The following is a 14,460-nucleotide window of genomic DNA, read 5'->3' as shown; positions in this document are numbered from 1 at the left end:
ATAAAATAGTGACTTTTATAAATCGTAGGACATTATGTTCTGTAATATAACTTATAAGCAGAACAACAATCTTAATGCTTGTTAAAGTGGAAAGATATTAATGATTAATTGACAATTATGTTTAATACTACATATAAATGATAAATTATATATAAATTTGGGTAATCATAGATATTATTTATGATTAAACTAAAAAAGTATGATTTGTACTCAAATACTCCAATATTTTATGTACTCCATAGAACTTAACTCTCTATATATAATATATATAATATATATTTTTGAGTAATGTATATGATAAAATAAGATATATTAATTAATTAATTATTTTAAAATACAATGTTGCCGCAAAATTCCGTTTATTAACTAAGTTAATATTAAAATAATCTCAAAGAAAGCTAACTCATAAATTAAGGGTCAGCTTATTTACGGAAGCAGAAGCTGCTTCTGACTTCTACTTTTCCTAATCAGTTTGTGTAAATAAGTAGAAACACTTTTTAGAAGCTGAAAATGCTAACTTCTCGCTCGGAGCATTTACTTCTTTTCCAAAATTTTTATTAACTTATTTATTTCTCACTTATAATCCATTTTCTAATTTTAAAAAAGAAGTCGCCTTTTTTTTTTTTTTAAAAAAAACTTAAAACGACCCCTAAATTTAGATGGAAAAATGAATCATTATGTTGATTCCGGTTGAGATTTGTGATTTGGTTTTATTCTTTTTTTTTTTTTTTTTTGAAAATGTGATTTGGTTTTATTCAATTCTGTAGAAACCAACAAAACACACTTCTCTTTTTTGTACTTGACATCTCCGGTTAGCGTCAACCACCTCTTTAACTCCACTAAACAATCTCCTTCTCTCTCGATCTTTACATACACATATCTGTATCTATATCTCTCTAGAAATCTTACTATATTCAAACCGACAGATTACTCTCTCTCTCCCTCCCTCTCTCTAACTAACTCTACTCCATCTCTCTCTCTCTCTCTCTCTCTCTCTCTCTCTCTCGTGCGATGAGGAGGAGATCGCCGCGCTCCTCCGTACGACGCCGTATATGTACAATCTCTATATACGCCTTATACATACTGTATATACTTTCACTTCCGTCAATTGAGGCCGGCGATTCCAATATAGATCAGCTCGACGATGCTAAAATTAGCGAAGAATTGAAGAATGTGTCGCGGAAAGCGAGAGAAGATAGCTTTGCGGGGATGATTGATCGAGCTCTTGAGAAAGAGTTCACTGAAGGTGATCAAGTTGAAGGTGCGTGCTAGATCTGAAGTTCAATTTAGTTTTGTTGTGTCTTTTGTGGTGTATATTGGAGTTAATTAGTGAAAATGTGTGGAGGTGTTAGTGTCTGTTCTTCCGAATCTGGGAGTCGGAATGTTGTTAGAAATTAGTGCGTGGAGTTCGAAGTACCGAATCTTGATTTGTTGAACTTAGTTACGGAATGTGAATTGGTCAGAGAGTTGCTAGAATTTTGTTTGTGGAGTTGAAGTGTGTGATTTGTGGAACGTGGTCATGTAATGTTATTGAATCGGAAATTTGGCGTGAATTTGTGATTAATGGTTAGTTACTTTGAAAATTGATTCGGATGTCTGTTGATGTGTAGGTTTAGTACGTTTTGGGACAACTCTAGGCTTAAAGCAAGTTAGGATTTGTTATTTTTTAGTACTTAGATCTGGTTGTGAAATTCATAAATCAAATGTACTTTTATTATTTAGTTTAATGCTTGCCCGCTCTAATCACAATGAAAGATAGAGAATATATTTTATGGGCCAGATGTAGTAGTTCAGTAACTGTATAGACCATAGGAAAGTAATTTTATGAGCTAAACCTATTGCCTTTATACACTATATACATTACTGGTCTATAGAAATAAGGGACTTGCAGTGAGTCCAGTGACAACCGTTGCCTTGACTTTCTTACGCTCCTCCACACTATCTATGATGACAAATGAGACATTACTAGAAGGCTGATTTGCAAAATCCGATTTTTGGATGCAAGTATTAGGGTGCAGCTTAGAAAGACTGCAGAAAAGATTACCGTGAAGCTGAATCTTTGTAACTGTGAACTATATTTTCAGGTGATAAGAGTTGAGCACACAAATACCAGAAATGATCAAATATGTTATATGGACTAGGATACATGAATTGGTTGGCAGTGCCTTGGTGTGAGAAGTGGCCCCTTGATAAAATAAGATGCAGTGTAAATGTATTCAAATGTTAGATTAGTGTGAAGTTAATATGCTATCACTAATTTTTGATGTTCAAAGTGAATGGTGAATCAGTGGGGTTCATTTAAACCAGTGTCTGGTTTTAGTTCCTTGATTCTCTGTACTATATAAAAAGCCCAGCTCTTGCTTATATTGGAGAAGTTGATTTTCTTAGATGTTCTAGTTATACATATGTAGACAATAGGATTAGTGGAAGATCAAACGTAGTTAGTTCATTTTAGTTTAAGTCATCACAAATCGTAAGTTCACCAATATGTGCATGCACCCCGAAACTTGTGGTAGAATAGAGTTGAACTCAGGATTATGTCTAGTGATTGGCCTAAAAAGTTATATCTAGAATTAAGGATGTACTAACAATGATAGTGAACAAGAATTAAGTTTGTGCTAACAATGATGGTGAACAATTTCATAAGATGGTCTGATGCATTAGGGTGTTGAGAGGAAAGTGGCGATATGTTTTTGACCATTCAGTGGGTGACAAAATGCGTAATGGACTAAACAGTGATGAGCACTTCAGTGATGAAAAATTTCAGGTGATGACCATAACTTAAATGCTCAACATGTAGTGAACTGGTTCACCATGAGTCATTAAGGAGCACCAGTGACAATTGTCCATATAGATATGGAAGTATTGGGTGTCTCTGGGCTCTAAACCTAGGCCTCTAGTTAACCTAAGCTTTTTTACCATGATCTACTTTCACAAAGCCTTAAGCTATAAGAAGCAGTCACCATAAAGGTTATTATAACTTATGCAAATACAGTTTCACTTGGAACTTCGATGTGTACTTGCTACTTAACATAATTTCCTATCTCCTTGTATATATTTAATAAATTTTGATGAGTATTGATAGAATTTCTATTGGTCATCTCATCAGCTTCTAGTTTTTAGTTTTAATTTTCTTTTTAAAATTGGTGTATGCCTGTAACTTTATCGGAAATTTCATTAATTTGACAGAAAATGATGCGGGTGGCTTCAACAACAGTGTGAATGAACAGCAGGTTGGTGATATCTTTTCAATTTAATTTATTTGAACTCCTACAATGTCTTACGAGAAATGAAATATAGTGACTCTAGTAGTATGATACAAATATATAACAAAATGAATCTCTTTAATTAGCATAAGCTCTAATTTTTGTAATTACATGCATAATTTTTATTAGACCCCTTCAAAATTTATTGCAAATATTGAATCCAGAGTTTATAATACAATTCCTAACTGGATCTTTTCTTTCACTTGTTAAAGTGTTCTTGAATGCTCCCCTCTGGTTTACCAATATAGGTCCCGGGCTTATCTTATTTTTCAGAAATAAATCACTTAGTTCTGAAATAAAGTACGTAAATTTGTACTTTTTTCTGGAAATAAGTGACTTATTTCTGCAAATTAGGAATGTTAAACACCTGTTAAACCTAAAAATAAAAATATTATGTAAATATGAGATTTTTCCCAAAATAAGTCCTTATTTTCATATAGTTTTAATTTCACAGGGTTTTCAACTGCCAGATGCTCTATTTCCTTCCATTTTATTTGTGTCTTGCTAATGATGAATATATCTTGCATGTTCTGCTTCCTTTTTGTCAGGCTGTTCTGGAGACTGTCGCTAGAGTCAAGTCCAAGAAAAATGACACAAAAGAGGAGAAGTATAGGCTTCTATCATGTTTATCATCATTATGTTCTTCATTGATTATGCTTCTAGTTAATAGAGTTGACATTTATTTAGTATAAAAGGATTTTCGTCCTGTTGAAGAATTGTCTGTTCTGGCACCATTTGATAATTATCAGGTCATATCGAGTTTTCAACTTGGATAATGACAATGGAGCTGAAGATACACCAACATTGATTGATAGAAAGGTAAAATTGTATCTAAAATATATGATATGGTTCATTTATCAATGCAGTTCTTCATGCTTACTGGCTCTATATTATTTCAGGATAATGTTTTCATAATATCAAATTTCAAATCAAAATACCCAGTCTTACAATTAGATTTGAGGTAAGGATTCATTTCAGTAATGATGTACCTGAAAAGTTGCTTGGTTTCTACTTACTAATTGGTGTCATTTGCATCTGTTTTAGGTTGATTTCAGATTTGGTAGTTGTCATTGTGTCTGCAACTTGCGGTGGTATTGCTTTTGCATGTGCTGGACAACCGGTGTGCTAAAGCTATACATCTAATGTTGTGTTACTCGGTAACCTTAATCAGTGTTAACACCAATTAATCTTTCCTCTTACATTTGTGAAGGTTATGACGGGATACTTACTAGCGGGGTCTCTTGTTGGACCAGGAGGGTTGAGCTTTATTAGTGAAATGGTGCAAGTATGTTTCCTCCACCCGTGATACATAAAAACTTTGGTCTATGTATAGTGGTTTTTATTCTATTTCTCAACTCTCCCCTCCTGTTTAATGTATGACCATATAATTGGACCTGATGTTACACGGACTTGGTAAGACACCCAGGAGATCAAAGTGTCAAATTATTAGCTTTAATCATCCGGGGTTTTTGTACATGGATTCGAAATTGGAAACGGCTGTTGGAAATCTGGCTTGTAAACTTGACACAAAATTTTATATGTTCTATTTTTTGTGCATTATAATTATTATTGTCTAATACCAAAATATCATATAGATTATATCCGCATATTCATTGTATGAAACCGAATTAAGAACAAGTTGTTTAGTGCCTTAAATCACATTTTGGACTTCATTGCAAGAGGACGAGATGTCTTGCTTTACCATAAAGGATCCGACTCAGATCCCATATCCACACCTTTGTCATGTTATGCCATGTTTAAAACTATTATACAGAAAGACCTTTATTTCTCACTTATTAACATTGCACATACACAAGATACTTGATTCAGGTGCTATTTAATTTTGTGGCCTTGTTTACCGTGCAAAGCTCTTTCAGTTCTAGTCCTCAAGATATTGGCTTTTTGTACACTATATATATTATATGTTTCCAAGGTAACGAGGGTTATCTCCAAATGTTAATGTGGATTACACTGGTAAAGATAGTTTCAAAGATTTTATGATGGTGTTTATACTACCTTGTTTTGCAAAAATAAGTACTCCCTTCGTCCCATTTTAACAGCCTTTTTAGAATTTGATTGTTGGCCCAAAATAAGTGACTTTTTCTTGTTTTCATACACTATTTGGTAGGTGAATTTCAATTTTGCTCCTCATTAATGCAGTTTATATTTTCTATGCAATACAAATAGTAGTTTAGTTTGACTTTATGAGGGGTAGCTATGTAAAAGTAATTTTCTATGCAATACAAATAGTAGTTTAGTTTAACTTTATGAGGGGTAGCTATGTAAAAGTATTCAAATAAACACCTCAATAAATGTAAAAATTGGTTTGTGTGCATCTCTTTAAAAAAGCAGTTAAAATGGGACAGAGGGAGTACTTATTTCTAGTAAAATGTATATGGGGCCGTTTGACTATGCTTAAAAAAAAGTTACTTATTGCTTAAAGTTGAGAAGTTGATTGTGAGTGATAAGTAGTTAGGAGTTATAAGTGTTAAAGTGATAATGTGACTTATAACTTATTTAGGTGTTTTAATTTTTTGACTTATAAGTTAGTAGAGTGTTTAATAATTTAAATTGTAAGTTTACATTTTTATATAAAAATTTACTTATATATTTACAAATTTAATATATGAAATTTTAATCACATTAATTTATTTGAATATAAAATTGATACATAAAATGCAAGTCATGTTACAAGGCAGTGAGACTTGCAAGAAATAAGCTGATGAACAGAAGTCAGACTTGCTAGCTTCTAAGTTCTGAACTTAAATTGCAAGAGAAGTCGTCCGAGTTTTTGCATTCAAACAGATAGGAAAAAGAAAAAGCAAGCTTTTAGTGAAAAGAAGCGGTTAACTTTCTTAGCCAAACACCCACTGTTAAGTAATCACTGAAGGGGTATTTGGCATTTCTTGTTTTATAAAAATAAATACTAAAGGGGGTATTTGGCATTTCTTGTTTTATAAAAATAAGTAATTACTTTTAGAATAATGTACCCATTTACACTTTTTTCCTCAAATAAGTATTCAGGAGACCTAGCAATTCGGATAATCGGATCAGATCTACTTCAGATTGGATCTACTTTAGGTTATAGTATATTTTGGCACATTCAGTTCGAATTAGATCTAATTTTGTTGGATTTTGCATAATTTGAATCGGATTCGGTTCGGATCACGTCGATTTTGATTCGGGTCAAATTGGGACAAAAATCGGATAAATTTTGGACTAAAATTGGATCAAATCCGGTTTGGATCTTTTTCCAATCCTCCTTATTTCCGTTTAGATTTTATTTGGATCTTGAAAAATTGGTTCAAGTTAAAATATTGCAATAATCATAATTTGTCGTTGCAATAGAATAAAGATTGTTAAGTATGTTTGCCAAAATAAAATTAAAACATAAAAATAATACCTAATGTAATTATAACCTCAGCTGATCAATATAATTATTTGGTTTGGTTTCAACTAAGAAGATAAATATTTATGCCAAAAATATAAATTAATAATTTGAAGAATCTTTACGAATACTATTTAGTATATATATAACACAAATTCATCATTTGGTTAATAATAATTTACTTTTAAAATAGAGTTAATTGCAATTGGCACCCCTTTGGTTTCGGCTTATTGCACATTGCACCTAATAGTTTTGGAAAATACACTTTGCATCCCCAGACTTTTAATCCGTAGACACTTTGCACCCTTTCCGTTAAATTCTGCCGTTACCGTTAACTTTTGCAGGGGCATTTTGGGAAATTTAATTATATTTAATTAAAATCAGATCTTTATTTAAATTTTCTGACCATCTAAATGATATTTTTCGGAAAAACTTAAAGAACGAAAGTTGTAGAGAATAAAAAGATCTTTTTAGAACAATAAGGTTCAAAATTTAAATAATTATTTAAAAACGATTGTTCATTTTTACAAGATTGCTAATTTTTGAATTTTTTAAAAATAATTATAAAAAGAATTACGAAAATTTAAATAAAGTTTAAATTTTTACAAGAACATCTAATTCAATCGGCTAGTCAAAACAAGAACATCTATTTCAATCGGCTAGTCAAAACAAGAACATCTATTTCAATCGGTTAATTTTTGAATTTTTACAAGATTGCTAATTTTTGAATTTTTACAAGAACATCTATTTCAATCGGCTAGTCAAAACATCTAATTCAATCCGCTAACAGCTAACCGCTAATTCTTAAACAGGGCCTATATTGGGTCGGATATTGGTTCGGTTCGGATTAGATTGAATCAGATTCAGTAAAGTTTGTATTATTTGATTCGGATCTCGGTTCCACATTTTTCGGGTCGGTTTTTACAGATCCAAACCCATTTTGCCAGGTCTATTACGAAACTGGACCAATTAATTTTTGTCGCAAAATAATACAGGTATATTTACTGGAGAGAAGATTAATGTATTATTTAGTTATCTGGAGTCCAGTTGTGTGTTACCTCTTCCCCCACACATATTCAATAGCGTGTAGATTTCATTTTACTGTTTTTGATAATATCACTCTTTAGGGCTGCGATTCATGTGTTTCATGCTGCACTTGCAAAATTATTGTAGCAGTGGATTTTTTATATTCCATCCTCCCATTTTTCTCCATAAATTTGTATTTCTTGTTTTTGTCTTGTATCAGTCACAGTAAATTTGTGTCCATCCATATAGGTTGAGACAGTGGCACAATTTGGTGTTATTTTTCTTCTTTTTGCTTTAGGGCTGGAGTTCTCCACGGCAAAGGTTAGTTGATATCTGTTTTTTATATATTTCTCTGTATATATTGAGCTACCCTGAATGAGTACCAGCACTAGTGCTTCAAATCATCTCCTTTCAATGATAGCTAAAAGTTGTTCGAGCAGTCGCGGTAATGGGAGGCCTGCTTCAGATTTTCCTCTTCATGTGCCTTTGTGGAATTATTGCCTCGGTATGTTTAGGAAGTTGCAAAATATTACTGAAAACTTTGCAAATGGATTATGTACTTTTGCAACAAAAACATTAACTGATGTAGCAACTGTTTATCCATAGCTTTTGTGATCTTATAAAAAATGTAAGTCATGTTAATCAAATTATTATTAATATCTTGAATTAAAAGGCAAAAGAAAAAAGAAAACAAAATAAACCAACTTAAATTGGCGTTCCTGAATCATTAAAATTATATGATACACAATTTAATGGCCATACATCTGCAATTATTTATAATTTTGTTTTTACAGTATATTTGCAATAATACTGTTGCCCTTAGGCGCAGGCGCCTTCACTGTGTTGTAGTGTTACTTTCTCTTTTAACCAATCTTCTATAAGATGTAAAATTATGTGTACATCAAGGGACTTCATTGAATTAACCTTTCACAAAGATAGTATGTAAGAGACGTGGTGATTCCCAGCCCATTTTTGCTAGGAATGTTTTACATTTCTGTCTTAAATCTTAATGATAGAATTCCTACTCAACTTTTGTACGACTGACTACAATTAAAATGCCCTTTTTTCACCCACATTTTTGTTTAGATGTACTATGATGTATCCTAATCTTACTGCTGCGGTCTAAACTATATACATAATGATGCTTGCAGTTGTGTGGCGGTAAGTCTTCAGAAGGGGTTTTTGTTGGTGCATTTCTTTCGATGTCTTCTACGGCAGTGGTAATTTTCATGGGTTCCACCTGTTGTCACATATGTTCCCGATATGCATACAAATCAAATATTCCCATGCATGGTCTAACTCATTTTGTGCCATAGGTCCTCAAGTTTTTGATGGAGAAAAACAGTGTCAATGCGCTTCACGGCCAAGTTACTATTGGCACACTTATTTTGCAGGTAGATAACAGCCTGTCTTGTATAATATGCTGCCTTTGTTTTTTCGTTTATGGTTGTAAATTTGTTTGAGGGGTTGGCCTGGATACAACTAAATAGTTTTCCCTTTCACTTTACAACATGTCCTTGTCCTGAGGCAGAGCCTTATTAATAATGCTGGTACACTTTGTTTGCGACATGATAAAAGCTGTTATGTAGACAAATTTAATTATGAAGGTCTTTTGACTAAAAAAGGTCCCATTTAGTCATCCTCACTTCCATTCTTCCTGTTTCAGGATTGTGCAGTAGGTTTGCTGTTTGCTCTTTTGCCGATATTGGGTGGAACTTCAGGAGTTCTTCAGGGAGTTATATCCATGACAAAATCGTAAGTTGATAGCTTAACTCGTATCTTTTCATTATTTATGTTTAAGGCATGTGTGTGTGATGATTATATATCTTGGCATCTGTTTATGGAAATCATGTTTGAGATTGTGGACTGAAATTTATGTTCTTTATGAAGTATAGTCTTAAATTCATTCCCTTACAGTTAAGAGCTTGAAATCTTGAAAAAGCAGAAATGTTTTTTTAGTAATTCTATATCATGCTGCTGCCAGAAATCATCAAAGTGCTTTTTGTCTAGTCAACACTTTGTTAAGTTAATTGTATTTTCTGGAACAAACAGATTTGGACTTGTAAGTTTTGTGTTGCTAAGCTTTTAGAAGGTGCGTATCTGGAAATTGCTACAAACTAAAGATTTCATTACAGTTTTGAGGCCTGAAGTCTGAGCATCTTGGTTATAGGATTTAAGAGCAATTAAACAGACTACAGTGGTAAAAATAACATAGCAAGGTAATTCCTAGGTTTAAGGGCTATAAACTTACAAAATACTTTGCATCAGCGTGTATGAACTTTAACTGAAATGGTTTTAGATCAGAAGAGAAGGTACAGTATATTGTAGCCTATAGCAAAGGTGAATTTCGCAAATGCTTGTAGGTCATTTCTAGTGATCTGTATTTTTGTAGTACCTAAGTAAATATCAAACACCTGATTATTCCTTCTATCACATGAAGTGCATTTAGATATCTAACTATTACATTTTATTGTAATATATGTGTTGCCCAGGCTGGTAACGTTGATGGGTTTTCTGGCTGCTTTAACAATTATGTCCCGCACTTGTGTTCCTTGGTTCCTTAAGCTGATGATAAGCCTATCATCACAGGTATGAATTATTTTATATGAGTTATATCGTTGCCAAGTATGCTCCCCGTTACTTGTGCCAACACAAGTCTTTCTTAAACAATCTTCTGTTCTTCTGGATGCTAGCTGCAGTGTGTACTTTGTCTTGTTTTTATAATGCAGAATTTCTTGTGCAGACCAATGAACTATATCAGCTGGCAGCAGTTGCTTTTTGCTTGCTTGTAGCATGGGTTCGTTTTTCTACTTAATTTCCTTCTCTTTGTTTCCTGCTGATTATGCTCTCCTTTACTCGGATGCTACTTGATTTTTCCTTGTTCGCAATTATGTTTCATGATGGAATTCTTGCATGATCTGAGGAGCATTTTTACACATGAAATTAAGTACCAAGTAATTTTGTAGGAATTTAAGTTTTCTGATCTTTCATGTATGTGCACAGAAAAGTGAATCTACTAAAGTTTTGTGGGGTGAAATGAAATTCGTAGAATCTTTTCTATAGAATTAGTGGAAACGCGTGAAGCTCCTCCAAAGTTGAAAAATTAAATGTTGTAGCAGTATTTGGTTCAATGGAATATAACTGACCATGTTGTATTTAGTTCAACGGTATTTAACTGACCATGATGTACAACTTTCTTGCTTTAAACTTTTATATTTATAGATACTTTAGCACCTGTTGCATAGCAGCACACCAACATGATAATGTAAATGTCAAACAAGATTGCATCTTTAGCATATTCGTTCTTTTCAGATAAATGTTTAAACTAGTATAAATTATCTGTTTTTTTGTGTCATTTCAGTGTAGTGATAAGCTGGGTTTAAGTTTTGAGCTAGGTTCATTCGCTGCTGGAGTGATGATAGCAACAACTGATCTTGCTCAACATACCCTTGAACAAGTAAGACTACTTTTCTCTTTTGAGTTGGCCATGGTAAGAAGTATTGACTTTTTTATCTTTTAATTGCCGTCAGCTTCTCCATGTTCTGTATCTGTGGGAAAACATATTAATTAAATCGTGCGACATATTTTGTTTTACTCGTACATTTGGAAGATTTATATCCAGTACAAACACATTGATTGGGCTACATGGCCGAGTTGGTTATAAAGTTCCAATCAAAGGCTTAATGGAACCTAGAAATTGGTATCAAACTTGCATGTTTCTCCATTTTTTTGTCGACAAATACGATACAAGTATGGCAGCCAATGGACCTGTAAATGCGAAACTAGATTGGGAAAGCATATTGTGCTCTCCACCTAAAAAAACCCGCATGGGGCTGATATACTTGCACAAATATATGCAGACGATGATTTTAACTTTTGTGGCATCATTACGTCCCTAAGCAGATGCTGTTAAAATGTATATAACTGCTATTAAGACTTCCAGATAATAAATACTTACATTTAAAGCCAAGACTGGTTTCACTGGCGCTTTATATTAACATCTCTAGTTGGCAGTGGTGTGCATTGTCTTCCAAGTCTTAACTGGGGTCCTGCTTATATTGAAAGGTATTATACTGGGACAAATTACTAGTAATTAAGTAAAAATTGACAAAAGGATGGGGGAATTCTGATGGTTTACGAAATCTCTCTCGGATACATATGTATGTTTGTTTTAATGCTTTTAATTTGTAATGAGTGTGACCTTTTAAAAGTTTGTTTCATATTGCAGTGGTCAGTGTATGAGCAATTTGAATATATTCTTAGTTATATAATTTTCAAAGTGCTGATCTTGTCTTGATTGAAATGTAATTACTAAATTGCAAGTTTTCTTTCGCCTTCCTAAATTATCTCTTATATACCTATAAGTGAGGGTGTATGGTGAAGATTGTTTATCGTACCCTGATAGTTTTGGAAGTGATGAAAATCTTAACGGTTTATGGCTTGACTGAAACTCAGGAATTACGTAATTGCTCAGTTTTTCTACTGAAAACATCTTGCAAATTATTAGGAGGGTAGCAATTTTTTCCTCTCTATCTTGGGATGGACATTTAATATTATCAACAATTGTATTGTTTATACTGCAAGTAAATTCCCTTGGTTTACTTTCCTCTTGAATGTTTATTGCTGATGCAGGTTGAACCCATTCGAAACTTCTTTGCAGCCCTCTTTCTTGCCAGCATTGGAATGCTTATTCATGTCCATTTTCTATGGAATCATGTTGATATTTTGTTAGCTTCAGTTTTATTAGTGGTGGTTGTTAAAACAGTTATAATTTCCGTAGTTGTCAAGGGTTTTGGCTATAATAACAAGACTTCAATTTTGGTAAGATGTCACTTTGTAGCATTCTCTCAATTTACTAGTTACATCTTCATATATGTTTTTGTACTAACAGGTTTCTTGAGTCTACGACGATGCAGGTTGGGATGTCTTTAGCTCAGATAGGGGAATTCGCTTTTGTCCTTCTCAGCCGTGCTTCTAATCTTCATCTTGTTGAGGTTATTGCTGAATGAATCTCTTGCTTGATTTCACTTTAAAACCTTACGAAGAAAGGAGAATTATTAAATTAAACTCTCAAGTCTCATGGTAGAGATTATAAACCCAGAAAGAAGTACGGCATCACGGAAGTTTAATTTTTCTGTGTTTTATTTTGTTCTTCTGTAAATTTTTTAGGGAAAGCTCTACTTGCTGCTTCTTGGGACAACAGCCCTTAGTCTGGTAGGCAGTCAATATTTTATTTTGTAATTATTGTTCCATCACATATATCTGGATTACCTATGTGCTCTGTTGTGTTTGTCGGCTCTCGTCTAATAACTATATAATTATTGTTTAGAAATTTAAACAGAAGACTTGTACTCTTTTTCACATCGAGAAAACAATACAAGCATCTGTACAATTTCAGTCATGATATCTTTTTTACATAGAGTTTCTTTGGTACTTGATTGTAAATTTTCTCACGATTTTAGATATGTCAATAGTGAATAAGTAAAATATGTAAAATTTATGTCCAGCGATCATACACTAGCTGTTCTAAACACTTGAGTCATCGCACTTCCTTAGATCTTCAGGTCATTATTAAGCCAGGCAATGTTACTTTTCATAAATTTTCTTTAATGGAGCAAGGTTGAGCACATGGGCACACTGCACAAAAAGTTCTTGACCTTAGGTTGTGTTCGGTATTGTTTATTGCAAGAGATAAGCCGCTAGCGGTCAAAAGTTGAAAGTGGGTGTTTTGCGGTAAGTGTTTTTGTGTTTTGGAACACCTACTGTGACATGATGAATTGATTTTCTCTTGGCTACAGGTCACTACTCCATTGCTTTTTAAGCTAATTCCTGCTGTTGTGCATCTTGGGATTCTGTTACGGTGGTTCTCCCCAGATTCTCAGACTGAGGTAATCTGAACAAGAACTATATTCCAACATTGATTTGATTTCGAAGCTAGGTAATTAATTTGGCTTTTATTCACAATTGCTATCTTTGTTGATTGTTTTGATTTTTTCTTGTAGATTGTATTCAAAGGAGAAAACCTCCGGTCTGACAGTGCAAAACAGCGAATTGCATTAGTAGCAAAGGATCTTATGATACATGAAGTTTAAGAAATATGCTTGCAGAATGTGGATAGTTAATTTTTGCCCCAAAAAAGATTGGCAAGTATATTAATGCAAGAGGGGATGATTCTGACTTGACACGTCAGGGACAAAGTATGCTTCGAAGTTCCTTCTTCTGTAATGCATTTTCTAACCAGACTAGTGGACAATGAAGAAACTTATGCCTGCAAAGACAGGTTCCAGGATGTGAAGGATCCAACTGACAAACAGCTAACAAGTAGAGGCATTACGTGTTCCATAGAGGTAGAGGTATGTTACATTTTTTTTGATTTCTTCTTTTTCCGAAAATGTAAATTTGTTTAAGGTCCCAGTGTAATCTAGAGTGACTGATGATTTGTTTGTTTCATCAGTAATTTGTAAAAGAGAATGAAAATAGCAATTCAAACCTATCATGTTCTGAAGAACTAAATGAACTGATAATGTATCATTTCTGACTTGCATTTATATTGAAATGAGGGCATGTGGTTAATTTTAAACTTGCTGGGTGGCTGCCTTGAAACATAAATTTTGATTTCTACATTCTGCAATTTGGAAAAATAGCAACTTTCTGCAACTGCATCATTAAATTAACTGTTGGTTCAAATTTGACCCAATTTTTCAGCCCTTTGCGATGATCTTTAGTGAATTCGTCCCCAACTGAATGGCAAACTAAAAGTCACATCTTTAAAACATTTTT

At 33.3% G+C, this 14,460-nt stretch overlaps 1 protein-coding gene across 3 annotated transcripts; it reads left to right on the top strand.

The window, feature by feature from the left end:
• Positions 1–772: 772 nt before the first annotated feature.
• Positions 773–14,260, top strand: LOC108204527 (K(+) efflux antiporter 4). 3 transcript variants are annotated; one of them, XR_001803817.2, is made up of 21 exons: positions 774–1,261; positions 3,190–3,233; positions 3,815–3,873; positions 4,016–4,085; positions 4,166–4,227; positions 4,311–4,386; positions 4,477–4,551; positions 7,930–8,001; positions 8,102–8,185; positions 8,832–8,900; positions 8,997–9,074; positions 9,347–9,435; positions 10,173–10,269; positions 10,424–10,477; positions 11,042–11,137; positions 12,313–12,501; positions 12,597–12,674; positions 12,850–12,894; positions 13,479–13,568; positions 13,683–13,877; positions 13,961–14,260. XR_001803817.2 is itself a non-coding variant. In XM_017374015.2 (20 exons), exons 1-20 carry the CDS (start codon positions 1,012–1,014, stop codon positions 13,770–13,772), a joined length of 1,767 nt encoding a protein of 588 aa, XP_017229504.1. In that variant the 5' UTR covers positions 774–1,011; the 3' UTR covers positions 13,773–14,260. The 3 variants fall into 3 exon arrangements, 2 of the variants coding, with proteins under 2 accessions (XP_063940534.1, XP_017229504.1); XM_017374015.2 differs by having other exon boundaries at positions 13,683–14,260; XM_064084464.1 differs by lacking the exons at positions 12,850–12,894; positions 13,479–13,568; positions 13,683–13,877; positions 13,961–14,260 and having other exon boundaries at positions 773–1,261; positions 12,572–12,674.
• Positions 14,261–14,460: the final 200 nt, after the last annotated feature.

This window comes from Daucus carota, chromosome 1 (assembly GCF_001625215.2).
Source record: "Daucus carota subsp. sativus chromosome 1, DH1 v3.0, whole genome shotgun sequence".
Taxonomy (NCBI): domain Eukaryota; kingdom Viridiplantae; phylum Streptophyta; class Magnoliopsida; order Apiales; family Apiaceae; genus Daucus; species Daucus carota.
The sequence above is the reverse complement of the archived record's forward strand: the minus strand, read 5'-3'. Positions and strand labels throughout refer to the sequence as shown.